The 13,701-nt window shown below is 47.1% G+C and overlaps 6 protein-coding genes across 6 annotated transcripts; 4 read left to right on the plus strand and 2 right to left on the minus strand.

Annotated features, from left to right (window-relative positions):
• Positions 1-640, minus strand: ASPGLDRAFT_1467608 (uncharacterized protein). The gene has a single exon (XM_022541894.1). The coding sequence runs from the start codon at positions 505-507 to the stop codon at positions 88-90; it is 420 nt and encodes a 139-aa protein (XP_022401410.1). The 5' UTR covers positions 508-640; the 3' UTR covers positions 1-87.
• A 2,461-nt stretch (positions 641-3,101) lies between these two features.
• On the plus strand, positions 3,102-3,920 carry ASPGLDRAFT_57672 (uncharacterized protein). The gene is made up of 2 exons (XM_022548270.1): positions 3,102-3,143; positions 3,205-3,920. The coding sequence occupies exons 1-2, from the start codon at positions 3,129-3,131 to the stop codon at positions 3,520-3,522; spliced, it is 333 nt and encodes a 110-aa protein (XP_022401411.1). The 5' UTR covers positions 3,102-3,128; the 3' UTR covers positions 3,523-3,920.
• A 1,032-nt stretch (positions 3,921-4,952) lies between these two features.
• ASPGLDRAFT_25382 (uncharacterized protein) lies at positions 4,953-5,676 on the plus strand (the record flags this gene model as incomplete). Its single annotated transcript, XM_022543481.1, has 3 exons — positions 4,953-5,202; positions 5,265-5,426; positions 5,474-5,676. The coding sequence occupies 3 exons, from the start codon at positions 4,953-4,955 to the stop codon at positions 5,674-5,676; spliced, it is 615 nt and encodes a 204-aa protein (XP_022401412.1).
• Positions 5,677-5,907: 231 nt separating this feature from the next.
• ASPGLDRAFT_46616 (uncharacterized protein) lies at positions 5,908-6,265 on the minus strand. The gene has a single exon (XM_022546485.1). The coding sequence runs from the start codon at positions 6,251-6,253 to the stop codon at positions 6,041-6,043; it is 213 nt and encodes a 70-aa protein (XP_022401413.1). The 5' UTR covers positions 6,254-6,265; the 3' UTR covers positions 5,908-6,040.
• A 450-nt stretch (positions 6,266-6,715) lies between these two features.
• ASPGLDRAFT_66241 (uncharacterized protein) lies at positions 6,716-8,234 on the plus strand (the record flags this gene model as incomplete). Its single annotated transcript, XM_022548996.1, has 4 exons — positions 6,716-6,770; positions 7,257-7,730; positions 7,914-8,122; positions 8,163-8,234. The coding sequence occupies 4 exons, from the start codon at positions 6,716-6,718 to the stop codon at positions 8,232-8,234; spliced, it is 810 nt and encodes a 269-aa protein (XP_022401414.1).
• A 396-nt stretch (positions 8,235-8,630) lies between these two features.
• Positions 8,631-12,589, plus strand: ASPGLDRAFT_170617 (uncharacterized protein). Its single transcript, XM_022542720.1, has 3 exons — positions 8,631-8,807; positions 8,860-8,907; positions 8,961-12,589. Exons 1-3 carry the CDS (start codon positions 8,636-8,638, stop codon positions 12,407-12,409), a joined length of 3,669 nt encoding a protein of 1,222 aa, XP_022401415.1. The 5' UTR covers positions 8,631-8,635; the 3' UTR covers positions 12,410-12,589.
• Positions 12,590-13,701: the final 1,112 nt, after the last annotated feature.

The following is a 13,701-nucleotide window of genomic DNA, read 5'->3' on the forward strand; positions in this document are numbered from 1 at the left end:
GACCGCTGACGTAGTGTGGTACTCTTTACTGTATAGTGGATTGAGGGGATTGAGGGGACGGAGAGTAGTGTGGAAATCAAGTGGAAATCAAGTCCCACTTTGCAGATATGTAGTGGGGAATTGATCTTCGACTTTTGAGTGGTGGCGAAGATAACACTTTGTACGAGGCTCTGGCGAATTTATACGAGGTTTGATTGCGGGTTTTTGGCGGGTGTTGATAATGTATAGAGTACTCTGTATGGTACGGAGTAATACTCTGTCGATGTTGGCACATTGCATTATTGCATGCTTGTGGCATTTAATTTTCGGGTACTTTATCAGTTTGGCTACCAGATATATATTTACACCATCAACACTATTGGCGGGAGAAATCACCGTACAGAATGGATTTCTACCATTTATACATAGTAGTTGTAAAAAGATTGCAAAAAGAGCTTCTTTCCCGTAGAGAAATAATGATATATTTCCGTAGAAGAACGCGTTTTGATACGTGGCCCCGGTTGTCATAACTGTACTTTTTTTACACTACCGCTATTTAATATATGTTTACTCGGCACTAAAAACACCATTGAACGTAAAATTCAATCCGAGACAACCTGAATCGTAGATACTTTCCCAGAAAATAACTCATTCCACGACGGAATGCAGTCGAAAGCATGCATCGGCCTTCGCACTCCAGAATCATCATCCACGACCGTCGCGACAAATCTGTCCGGCGATCAAAAATACGTCCATCCTTCAATCCCACGCTTCGTATGCCGCTCGATAGAAAATTAATATACCCGAGAAATCAATTGCGTACGCGTTGATCGGAAACACGGTGATGCCGGTAATCTTTCCGATGGCCTGTACAGCAGTAGGGGCCAGAACGGACCGTTATCTGCCAAACATGAATTAAGCGAGATTTGATGTGTCTGCCACGGTGCGTGGGAGCTTGAATGGTGGTGATAGGTCAACACTGGCCTACTGTTGTCCTCACCACACAGGAACACAGTCGACGATGTGTACGCTTGGTTATGAGCTACGCCCAAGCTCCGAATCTTCTGCGACATCTGTCTGAGAGCGTGATGAAGCTTTGTGCGAGATGTTTTGCCTTGGAGTGTCTTGCATAGTTTGGTAAGTTGCTTCGTACATTCTTCGCGGGGCACGAACATTCCGAATTTCCCACAAGCGGATATGCGCGGATACTGATTTTGGACACACAGGCAATCTACCCGTATAGCTCCGGCAAGCCAAGCTCTGCAAGACCCCTCGGGCAAATAGGCGGCTTGACATGGATACAAGAGTCCAAAAACATATCGAGTACTATTTCACTCACATGCACAATCCAGGTATCTAGTCGCAGGATATCGCTATTCGCCGAGTCGTTCTGATAATGTCGCACGGGCAATTGAAAACATCCAGGCTCTGTGCCGTCAAGTCATCGAACGAGTTCTTACCCTCCGGACCGAATCAGACCAGCACTTATTCCTTGAATGACCACACTACGTGATAATGAACTATGAGGCTAAGGAGGGTGACGCAGCTGCGCTTTATGATCTTGGAATCCAGCCTGGGGCTCGTTGTAATGCAGGTGAGCGCCGAACAAAAGGTTACATGCCCTGCCACCAACGACTTGAAATCAAGCGAGCGCGCTATGTGACCACGCCCCGTCTACGGAAAGAAGGTGACCGTCGAAGGTGGTCTTTGTGATATGATGTAGGTGATTCAGGCAAATTCCGGAATATTGTTATTGTTCGTGACGTTCTTGATGCTGAGCAGCCCAGTCGAGAAGCGCACTGAAGTTTCTCGCATACTGAATCAAAAGCGGTGATGTACTTGCATGGAGAGATGCCGAGTCGACACGAAACTCGTAAAAATAAATGTGAGCATAGCATGTACCCCGGATGCCAGAAAAAACCGAATGGTTTGCTACGCTTTCCGATCGCGCCGCAGTAGTAGTTCAGAAGTGGAGGATACTCAAGTTGGCTGCTAGCAGATCTCCCACTTTTGTATAGCGTATAGTAGGACGATAACGTCCGCATTGCCCTTTCTTTTGGTTATACAGGCGAGTCGCCCATCTAAGAGTCATGTGACAGCTAAGCGCTGTTCTTGAAAGAGAACTCTCGTATTGGACAAATTTCATCTGCTATAATATATCACCATACGTACTACCATTTTATTATACCATCACACTTCTCAGCACATCCCCTCCATATATGACTTCCTGATTCCGTACTACGGTCGAAGACTATGATTATCCTCGACGCAGTGAGCAACCGGGCTAAAGCAATATGTGTCTTTTTCTTTATCCTACAATAAACAGCATTTACCATGGTCAGCGATGGATATCGTAAAAAGTATTCAATTACTATAAAGGTTCGACTGAGTCGGCTGATATATATATTGAAAGCGCTGGGTGTAAATTTTGGACGCCGATTCGTGTATTATGACCCCTCTATCTCATTGTTCTATTGTCGACTCACTAAGACGAAATATAGCACGGCAGCGTACCTTGATAGCACAATTGATGTGGTCCCTCTTGTGAAAACAATATATCCCGAGTATCAGTCGCATATGGTATAGCTGTTCGCAGACTCAGAGAAGCGAGTGTAAGTGATAGGACGTTTAACCACTTCCAAATCCCAAAAAGCATTGCTAACGTATTGATATTTGGTAGGCTAAGCAGAGGAAACTGGTATATTACAGAAAGCGATGAACTGAAATCGGTTCCAGAAGAGATCCTAAACTACCCCCCGGAGTCTGCCGAGATTATTTCTTCTCTTCTCCAGCAAGTGAAAGACGAAGCGACAGAAATCCTCAATATCACGGCTGCTGGTATCCCGTACGGGTTGGATTCTATTGGGGACTGTCACCTTTTCGATGCTATATTCTACGCAAATGTCACTTCCATAAAGTATGACTGGTATATCCGTCACCTCATCAACATTGGACGGTTGACATATTATCTCAATACCTGCGTCGGACTAAAAGTCAGCGCCTAGGAGGATTGTGGCATTGAGGAAGATCTGTATAAAATTCTCTATGTCGATTATCATGGAGACTTGTTGAACCTTTGTGTGGCTGATACAGCAAAGTACGGCGCCTTCATTGACAATCGATATCAGACATACAAACCCAATGAAGCAATGATAGGCGCACAGGTAAGCATGATAGATTTGGCGCATGTTGAACGAGACTGAAATGCTAATAAGAGAGTAATAGGATAATCAGACTCAAAGCGAGAAAATGGTAAGATTAATAAAGGACTTCATCTCGAAACACATCCCAGACGATGAATACCAGGACCTACGCGCAATTCTCCTCAGTGGAGAAGCCCCACAGCCTGCCGTGGATAAATTTCGCGATATCTTGGCTCTAGCAATTCCCGAAGACTGGAAAGTGCACATGCGCGACCAGATCGATCCTATTTTTGTCGGCGCTGCAGGAGCAGCCTATCGAGCCAAGATACAATTGGAAGATCCAAGCTTCCACAATGACATTCATGTTTGCGGTCAGCTTGAAGAACACGATGAGCTCTAATGGACAGCAAGTGGGGAGGTGCATTGGCAACGGGGCGTTGATTGATTCCGAATTCAACAGGAAACGAATCTTCGTGATAGCCGCCAGACTACAAAGCATGAGCTGGTCGTTTAATGAAGTCGTAATGTGACACAAGAATCCATCCTCGCCAAGAGATCTGATAATCAAGGTCAGCTCAACCACTGTTAAGAGAACAAATGTGAACGCTGTATTCTTATTTCGTGCGCCAATGTCTCCCGGAAGCACATCATGCATTTTATATTCACATCATACGCTGCCGTTTCCGGTATCCTTTCAGCAACTTGGAACAGAGTCCAAAGATGGTTGAAAAAAAGCGTGTTATAGCATCGATGATAGGATTCTACAGACACAAACAATGCAAGAGAGTGGACACCGTGCAACGATCAAGACAAGGCTATCTTTTATCTGAGATCGCAGAGCGCCTCGACCACGTTCAGCCAATCGGATCAGCCGTAACTTCCAATCGGAAGTCCGGTCCTTTTGTCCTTGCGTGCTTAGCTTGAATAACCATCATATCGGATTTTGATTGCGCCGGTTCCTTACAGGCACTGCCGCACTTGCAGTGACAACGAATCGTTCATGTCCGGTTCTATCCCTGGACTCTGCCCATCCTGGCGCCGGAAATCCTTCCACTGGGCAGCAAACTTAGCCGCAGTAGAGTTACGCTGCCAGTCTTGTTTTCCTGAGGCAACTGCCCAGCCGCGCCTCAACCAAACACAGTCACACTTGGGGCGACGTAACCCAGGATACCGGCGATCAATCTGTACGGAGTACTATACGGCATGATCACCCAGTGTAAACCAGCAAACAAAACGAAACTACCTCCTCTAAGCGAAAGCTCGGCTCTAAACTCCGGTGCTTGTTGATGGTCCGTGGTATCGAGGAGCCGCGCGAAAAGACATTGCCACTCTCGGCGTACTATGTGGGCAGCACTTCGAGGTCAATTCGAGCACAGTACTACCGGCTTCCCTGTCTCTCTTTGCATACAGTGATCACAAAGATGGCGAAGCCAAAGCGAATAACGTGCTAGCGCCGATGCTGGGAGGATAAAGTAATTTAACTAGCGTTGCATAGTCGACTGGTTATTGGCTACCGTAACCGTAATTGGCGGGATATTATTTCCGCAGCACCGTCAAAGCTTACGATTATGCATCAACAACTATAGCAAATGTTGCACACGACTGAGTGAAGCCTGTCGTTTTTGCATAATAGAATGTACAAGTCGGTATGGACTTGCTGTGCCCCTGAGGTGCCCAGATAGTGTTGAGGTCTACGCATAAATAGAGGTCGTCGGCCTCAATCCCGAGAGTCTTCTCATCAGTATCAATTCCAGTTTATATACTGCAAAATACAACGTCAACTTTCCTTCCTATATATCCTACACGTTCTTCATAAATTATATCGCAACGATGTCTCCTACACATTCCCAGGAAGTCATCTGCCCCATCCCGTCCTGCGACCAATTATACACCGGATCTCGAGCCAAAGACAGCCTCCGCGACCACATGTTCACATCTAGCTCTAAATGCGAGGTGCACTTTAGAGAGTATAAAGATCGGTATCCGTTTGCACGCAGGCAACCAGGTACAGTCTACCCTTGTGGAGCTTGCAATGGTGTATTTGGCAAGACCTCTTGCCTGAAAAGACATATGGAGACCCGTGAGTATTCTAACTCAAGTATTACTATTGTCGCAGGCAAGTTAGCTAAAGGTGAAAATTAGACAAGGAGACGAGGTACCCGTGTCCTAGTTGCGATAAGAGCTATGCTGAGAAGCGGAATATGGTTGAGCATCTGGTGAAGGGGCGATGTCGTGGTGATCCTCGTTGGAGAAGTAGAGATGTAACACCAACCTCTAGCGGAGAGGTGTCAAGGGCCGCTTCGGGTAAGAGCCTTTACTGGAATGTGGAAGATGTGGCTAATTGAATGTAGAAGAACCGACAACCAGCCGTACCACATGGGACGTTTCAGCCGTTTTTGAGAACACATATAACAGTGTAATTGCTTCGAATGTTGACTTCATCACGACGAATCGTGACGATTACCTCGCTACGGCATATGTACAAATGTCCTCTTTATCGACCTCAATGCAGCAATCTGACGACCCTCCGGCTTCCAGATCATCCTTCATATAGCGTCCGAATGCTGTGTACCTGGTCCATTAATCTGCCCCAACAAACCGAATTATACCGTGACAATTCGATTGGGCACCTTAGTCTCCGTTATATTCCAGAGACGAGCAGAGCCGTCAATCCCGGCCCAATCTCAATCTCAGTGGGAATGTACCAAGCCCATCCGACCTTGAATTCGGGTCCAAACGTGAGCGGCCCGGGCGTCGAGATGCGAATGGGGACGAGATATGTCATTGTGTCGGCTGAATTACGGAGTTGTGCTCGCCCAGGGCCAGTGCGAAATATGCCACAACCCCAGCGCTGATTTTTTAACTTCATCGATACCTTTGTGTTAGAACTTGATTAGCAATATATGGCTGAACTCGTTTCATACCTTCTCGGGAAGGCCAAGTGCGTCAAGTAGAGGTTGTACGACTTGGGCAAAGTCTTTATCCACACATCTCTGTAGGTTCTCCAGGTCCGTTGTAAATTGTGCGGAGTAGGTGACCCAGTCGCTTAATTCGGCAAGCACTCTATCGACCGCAGGATTGGAGATATGCTCGACCTTGAGATTTGGAAGGTACGGTTGCACAAGAGCCATAGTTTTAGGAAATGCGTATCGAATGGTACCGAAGAAACAACTGAAAACCTATTGGACGGCGTTCTTGCCAGGGATAGATAGGCTTTCCCCCGACGATATCGTTTTTCATCTTAATGCCCGGGATGTAGATATTCAGCTTTGTTCAGCCTCGTTTGGAGGGGCAAGCAAACAATTATCATGTGACCGTTGGGCACTGATGGTACTTGTGCTGGATAGCCAAAATCTGCAGAGGACTTTTGTCTCTCGGGAATACTTTATTTGGCAAGCAGTGTGTTGAAATTACATGACAAGGGAACCAATCAACATACGGCTCGTTTGGAACATACCAATTACCACAGCCGCACTGCTTGTAACATCAGCCTCCAGCACTTAGCGCCATAATCAAAACACCCACTATTAGAGGTAGGGAGCCAGCATATTGACGTGGCAGTATCTCGACCTTTCATCCTTCGCCAGACAGCCATGGCGTGCTCGGATATCCCGTCTCTGTGTAACCTGCTGCCATTCCGGGTAAAACGTATTGTTAGTATTGCAATCAATTTCGACCGATCTAATAAACATCCCTGGCGTGATGCATAAGTACCTAAAGATGCATGCGCCTCGGCTACATTACGTCGGTTCTCGATAGCTGAGCCGCATGTATAACCTACATTCCGAGTCTGCTTTGGGCTCGACTATTTACGATATATGAACTGAGTGAATCCCAAGGTTGTGAGCCGCTTGTGGTGAATTGATGGAAGTGGAGGATGGGTTTAAATACTTGGGGTCATAGAGCCTAGGTCTATCAACTGCATCATCCTGATCCGATCTCTTTTCTCATAGCTTCTAGCTTACGTGGTACCATTATCGTCTTCCACACAACTGCTGGATGTATCTTCAACTAATCCCATAATGCTCTTCTGCTCTCGCACATCTACAAATCTCCCAATGTCGCAACACTCCCCGCAGACTTCAAAATTAGCTGCGGTTAGCACAACCCTTTCCTTCCTAAATGTAGAATTAGAGGAGCAAGGAGTCGATAAACTTAGACGTTATGGCCCCGGTGGCTATCATCTAACTCACATCGACGATAGGCATTTTGACGGGCGCTATGAGATAATCCATAAACTGGGTCACGGAAGTTACTCAACAGTCTGGCTTGCCAGGGATCGCTGGGACGCAAGATATGTTGCCATGAAGATTTTTACCGCTGATATTTCTGAATCTTGCTCTGAAGGAAATATTTTACGCGTGTTGAATTCAGGTAGTCCAAAGCTCCTAGCACATGCATTTGTTCCATTGCTTCTGAATGAATTTATGATTACTGGTCCAAATGGGCGTCATCGGTGTATTGTGAGCGATGTTGCTGGTCCAAGCTTTGCCCAGTGGAGGGAGTCAGAAAATATTTGGAAGTTTCCAGTCAATGTGGCTAGGAGTATAGCGGCGCAAATTATATGGGGATTAGCCTATATCCAATCTCGTGGTGTGGTCCACAGCGGTAAGTTTACACAGCCATTTGGATTAACCTCCATGTGCTACGAAGGGGCTAACAATTGAGAAACAGATTTACATTTCAGTAACATCCTTTTCAAGCTGGAAAACCAAGATGATGCGATTATGGAGAAGCTCCACGGCCTTCCAAGGATGCCTAGGACATTGTCACTGGAGAGATTGGATCAAGTTCCCAATGACCTAAAGCTCCCAAGATATTGCGTTCCGCCTGCAGGGATGTATCAGTCAAGCAAATATAGTATTAGGGGTGCCCGGATAATCATTTCAGATTTCGGCGAAGCTTTCTTCAAAGATAAACCACCCAAAGAACTACACACCCCAGCCCTACTTCTTCCACCAGAATACATCTTCCATGAACCGATCAGCCAGGCCAACGCCGTGTGAATTCAGTCCCAGGGAAATGGCTTCCATTGAGGAGTTATTGAGGGGTATGTTGTCGTATGAGCCATCGGAGCGTATTATTAAGATCGGGGCAATTGGATCAGAATGAATGGAGGACCGGGATAGACCAGCGATGGGCCGGATTTGAGCTTAGAGATGCGTAGGTTAGTCCGAATATGCTAATAGCTGTTGTTCCTCGACGGCTCTGTAAACGTTCTTAGTTGACAATGCAAGGTATTTCACCGGATAATAGTCATGTGCGCTCTCCCTTCACTTCAATCTCGATCAAATCCATTTAGGAACAGCGCCTAATCACAAGTTTAGCTGCAGTGACCATGCGAATTCCAAAAAGACCGGTATGGTTGAGCCTGTTTGCATTATTTGATAACTTGTCCTTATCTGGCAACTGAAGCGATATTTGCTGACATAATACACACTCTACCCAATAGGGAAATTGATAAATCTCCTTCAAGACAACAACTTCGCCAGCCAACAGGCGCTGTCGCTATCATGGTTACGCCTACGCATCTCCTGACGGCATCATTTCTGTACGCTATCGGGAATACTCCAGCCGTCAATTTGACTGGTCCAGTACCTCCTGATCAAAATGCGCATGTGTTGCTACTGGGGTGTGGGGACGTGCGGAATGTCCTCTTCTCTGTCTATATGGGCACTGGAAAGGGTACGCTGTCTGCAACTGACCTTGGAAGAAAGAATCTAATGCGTAGTGACAGATCGCAAAATCGATTTTACGTGCTGTGATATTCAAGCCGAAATTTTAGGTGGGCATTTCACTATGCCTGCTTTGTCGACGTGAACTGACTAGTTGACTTAGCTCGAAACATCATCCTGTACACACTGATACTTGATGATACCGATGGCGAGAATTTCGAGCAGATATGGAACATCTACTACCATGTTCTTGTCGATGATGATTCCTTGAGCCTCCTTCGAGAGCAGGCTTCGAAACTACTCAAGGTAGCAGCTACAGCTGACGGATGGAACAACGGAGAATATGGGGCTACCCTTCGCTTCTGCGATAGCTATACCTTCTTTCATGTCGCGAAGCTCTGGAAGTCCTACACCTTGCAGCCGTCGCATGGAGAGTCCTTCAAAGAGCAACAGGAGAGGCTTCACCTTCGTATTACAAAAGCAAAAGAGATCCAGAAGGACGTAGTGGGGAACAATACTGTTACCACGGGTCTTCGATCAGCAGCTCCTCGTACTGATACCGCTTTCAAAGACATCAATGCTTCGTACGAAGCTTTTTGGGAGAGTGGATTATCCAAGCTTAACCAAGCGAGACCCACAAATCTCAACCCCATGTTCGACATAACCGACTCTCAATGTATCTTGCACTATGGAACAGATCCTGTTATTGGCTATCATCTTTCTACAGCATATGTTGGTGTTTCAGGGGAGTCACCGCTGAATGCGAATAAGGCCAACTCGAAACAAATTGGTACATGTTTTAGCGTCGCTCTGCACCAATTCCGTGAATTTAGCAAGGCGTTCCGTGAATCTGCATCATCGCTGACATTACGTTTCATTACCACGGACGCTATGGCTCTCTGTCACACTCTCCAGCACATACAAATCTACAAAGCCAACAGTGCTGGATGGTATCGTAGTTTCCGAACTTGGGAGCCCCTGATTCTCGACACTGCTGACTATGCCGTGGAGAGCACAGACGTTACTGCTCCATTGTCGTTCGACGTGATTGACACGTCCAATCTGGCTGACCATTTAGGATATCTGAACTTGCTTACCGCTGCCGGTCCTCTTTTGAAACCAAAGCCAACATCCACGGTATCGACTGAAGTTTTGGTGCAACGTGAGATGGACGTTGAGCAACATAAGAAGAGTCTCTTGTATGGAGATATCCCAACGGTCGCGCTTTTGCTTGGCCTCAATCCGGTGGAGATCTGGACGGGCACAACTGCTACCTCTAGGTTCGACGAAAGATTCATGCTGGATACGGCTGGTGGATCTCAACCTGATGCCCCCACAACGCAGTCACGATTTGTCCTTCACTGGAAAAGCACAGCAATACACGACAAGCCAACCGGGCAGCCATCTCTCACATTCGAAGCCAAGGAGCTTGCCGGGCTTTTGCTTCAAGTCTACAAAGGAATGTTTCGTGATGAGGACCCGACAAGCTGGCTGAGTGATATTGTGGATAAGCTGCAGCGAAAGACATACGGATACTACACGAGGTCAAGCCTTATTGCAATTCTTAGCCTCGTGCGCCGGCGGAACATGGTTGATTGGGATGGCTTCATGGGTGAACTTTACGATTTGATAATGAATGATGCCTCTATGGAAGCTGGTGCAAGCTATGCAGCAGAGATGATAGTTCACCTGGATGTTTTGGGGTTGCGTCCTATGATTGGTACCGAGCTTCCTTTGCGAGAAGCAGTCAATCACCCTCAATGTCCGTTACGCCACTGGAAAGATGTACCTTCATTTTTGTGTGTCACGATGGTTGTTCCGCGCGAGAAGCTGCGACCTTTCAAGCATGCATCGATCAAAAATGGAAGTCCGATTGTACAAATGGTTCTTCGGGATATGGACATGCAAGCTCAAAGCTTCTATCTGAGTATCCAAGCCCGCTTTGGACACTTGAAAGCACTTGGAGACAGATATTCCGAGGATCTTGCTTTGGAGATCGAGGAAGACGAGCGCAACTGGGATGGCACTGCGCCCATGATTGTGTCTGCCGTGGTCCCAGCATCGGTGGTTCTTCAGAAGCTTGACCTGTCGACTGAGGCCATGTTCGCTCTTAACCAAAGCCCTCATTCAATTGCCATGTTTAGTGATAAGTTTGGCCTAGAGCTCGCTATAAGCAAGTCAACCCTTGCTGGTAAAGATGTGTACATCACCAAGAACCGCCCGAATATGTCTACGCATATGTCATGTTCGGGGATTAGCCCATCCGTACAGGATGCTAAGCCATCCTCAATGCCGTCTGGATCTCGCAAGGACGCAACTTCAATCCGGTTCCAAGCACAACTCACCCCTGACCGATCGAAGCTGGCAAGCGTAATGGCGCATGTTGATATCTTACCAGGACAGTTGCAGGGCGTGCTACGATCCGGAGCTGGTGTTCAAGCCTCGCAGGTCTCTTCATTCGAGATTTTGATTTCCTTCGACAAAGGTCTGCTAGTTAAGAAAGTGCGATTTCCCACGCCGATTACCACCGTCGGTGGCAAGACCCGAGTTGCGCGGAAATCCTCCTACATTGAGTTCATCGCACCCGTGCCAGCTCAGAAGGAGGTTGCTGCCTGCCCGGACAGCTTGTATCCTATGGCCCTGGAGAAAGGATCGATTGGCCTTCGCACACCTCACTATGTCTCACTTGATGTATTACCGATTCTCAGTCGAACGAATCCCGCTGGAATGTCATGGCTGATTCCGCGTGTACCGGACATGTTTTCGCTCAGAGAACGCAAAGCGCGAGAGATCCAGATGGCGTCTGGGACGAATGCTGGTGATGTGCGCGTGAATTTCAAAGACTCTCTCTTCTCATTGTTTTCGTACTCCACTGGCATCAACGGGGCGCCACGTCATGATGTGCTGGCATTGAATAACCCTCAGGAGGGCGGCGTTCACGTGTTAATCTTCATTTCCTCTCTCCGTCTGGACATGTCCTGTCAGCATATTGTCCTGGATGCCGCGGTTCTTCCGCTCTCAATGGATATCATGCCGCAAATGGTTTCCCTGATCGACACCATGCAACAACGGGGCGTCATGTCCATCATGGTCGACAATGACGAACTTTGCATGTGGAAGCACGCCCTACCCGCCATGGTCGAGAGATGTCGCGACTGGAATCACAAGCCATCATGCGAATACAAGACCAGCGGTCAAATCCCCGTCTCCGTCGAGTTCGGCCAGCAACTGCTCTGTTCCTGCGGCAGAGGCAAATTCCCCCCAGGTTACAAGACAGCTTTTCCCGGAATCTGGAACAAACTTTCAAAGTATGCCGTGAGAGCCGCCATCGCGCCTCCCTTCCCCGTTCCATTCGTGGAGCGTTCGCTCGAGCTGAAGGATCTAGATAAGCTGGATGAGTGGCAGAACGCGGGGTCAGTTGATGGGGTTGCAAAGAAACTCGCATCTTTGAAACTAAAGAAGGGCTCTTGTTTCAGGTGTGATAAGCGGAAGGACTCACTCCTTCGGTGCGGTGGTTGTAAGCTTGCGGAGTATTGTTCGAAGGAGTGTCAGAAGGAAGATTGGAAAGGGGGGAAGCATAAGATTATGTGTCCGCTGATGGGGAAGAAGTAGTCGCTAGCGTTTGACTATTTGCATGAGTGCTGTGGAATAATCTGAGTCCAACAATTACAGAATGATGAAGTTCCAAATATATCACCGCGAAGATATACATATAAGCGCCTGAATGGGAGCTTCCCATATCATGGTGTTCTACATAGTCGACCCAACCTCACGACATATGCAGAAAGGAGCTCTGAACCACCCGCTGGTGTTCATCCGAAAGCGTCGCGTTATATCGACACCCCTTGGTGAACACCTGCATTGCTTGATTCCCGCTTGGTGAATCGAGACCCTAATAACTAGTTAGTCAGGTAGTTATGGCAAGTATTTGATGAAGATTGAATGTGGTATTCAGCAGGATATTTCAAGGGTTCCCCACACTGCTTACATGACTACCATCAAGCTTATCCTGACAACCCTGGACCACCATGTCATCTGCAGGAATGGCTGAAGGCCTGGGAAGAAGGGATCAATGAAATTGATGACCACCCCAATGATGACCACCCCAATGATGATAAACCAATATAGAGTCTGGGGACAGACTCTGCCTAAAAGGGGGGGTTATGTGATGGCTCAATGCTGCATCAACAACTGACACAGACAAATGACATCAATATACCAGACAAGAAATTAGTGATTTCAAACAAATGCCTATAAAATCCCTTCTTCCTCTAGATAGATTTCTTGTTCTCTTTTTCCCCTCAGATTCGATATTCTCGTCGATGGCTACAATAGTCTAGATAGGAATTCAATTCGTTGGTATCTACTATTCCGAGCCCGTGACAATATTGTTATGTATAATGAAGTTTACAAACTCAAATTCTATCTTTTCATTATCGAGGGTCAACTAGAGCAATGGGCTCAAACTTCTCCATTCAACTATCTAGGCAGCGACGACGACAATACCAAGCGTGAGGAAAGAAAGAAGGAAGAAAGCATTGTTGAATCCCGATGAGAATCGATCGGATAAATAGTCGGCCTGAGTAGCGAGGCCCGGAGATTCTTCATATAACTAGACCAGCGTGTGCACATAATAGTTAACTAGTTAGTTAACTATACTGTGGAACTCTTGGTCAGTTCCTGATATATGGATCCGGGGTATTACTGGATTACTGGTCGGATCACGAGAGACAAGGCAAATCTGTCAATTACATAACCAGGCAAGGCTCAAAGTTCGGCTTTTATAAGGCTTGGTACAAAGGTGGTGTGGGGCGACGGGAGGGCACGCATAGAATGTTCCTTCCCATGCAAAAATCCCAAACAGAACGAAGGTTTTTGGTGGTTTTGTCAGGTCAGTACCGATC

Source organism: Aspergillus glaucus (genome assembly GCF_001890805.1).
Source record: "Aspergillus glaucus CBS 516.65 unplaced genomic scaffold ASPGLscaffold_9, whole genome shotgun sequence".
Lineage (NCBI taxonomy): Eukaryota > Fungi > Ascomycota > Eurotiomycetes > Eurotiales > Aspergillaceae > Aspergillus > Aspergillus glaucus.

What these genes read in the sequence shown, in the direction of transcription:
- ASPGLDRAFT_1467608 (XM_022541894.1), bottom strand. Translation starts at nt 507, where the DNA reads ATGACAACCGGGGCCACGTATCAAAACGCGTTCTTCTACGGAAATATA.
- ASPGLDRAFT_46616 (XM_022546485.1), bottom strand. Translation starts at nt 6,253, where the DNA reads ATGGCTCTTGTGCAACCGTACCTTCCAAATCTCAAGGTCGAGCATATC.
- ASPGLDRAFT_170617 (XM_022542720.1), top strand. Translation starts at nt 8,636, where the DNA reads ATGGTTACGCCTACGCATCTCCTGACGGCATCATTTCTGTACGCTATC. An exon ending in CTATATGGGCACTGGAAAGG is followed by an intron (nt 8,808 to 8,859) that starts GTACGCTGTCTG and finishes GCGTAGTGACAG; the next exon opens with ATCGCAAAATCGATTTTACG. An exon ending in TATTCAAGCCGAAATTTTAG is followed by an intron (nt 8,908 to 8,960) that starts GTGGGCATTTCA and finishes TAGTTGACTTAG; the next exon opens with CTCGAAACATCATCCTGTAC.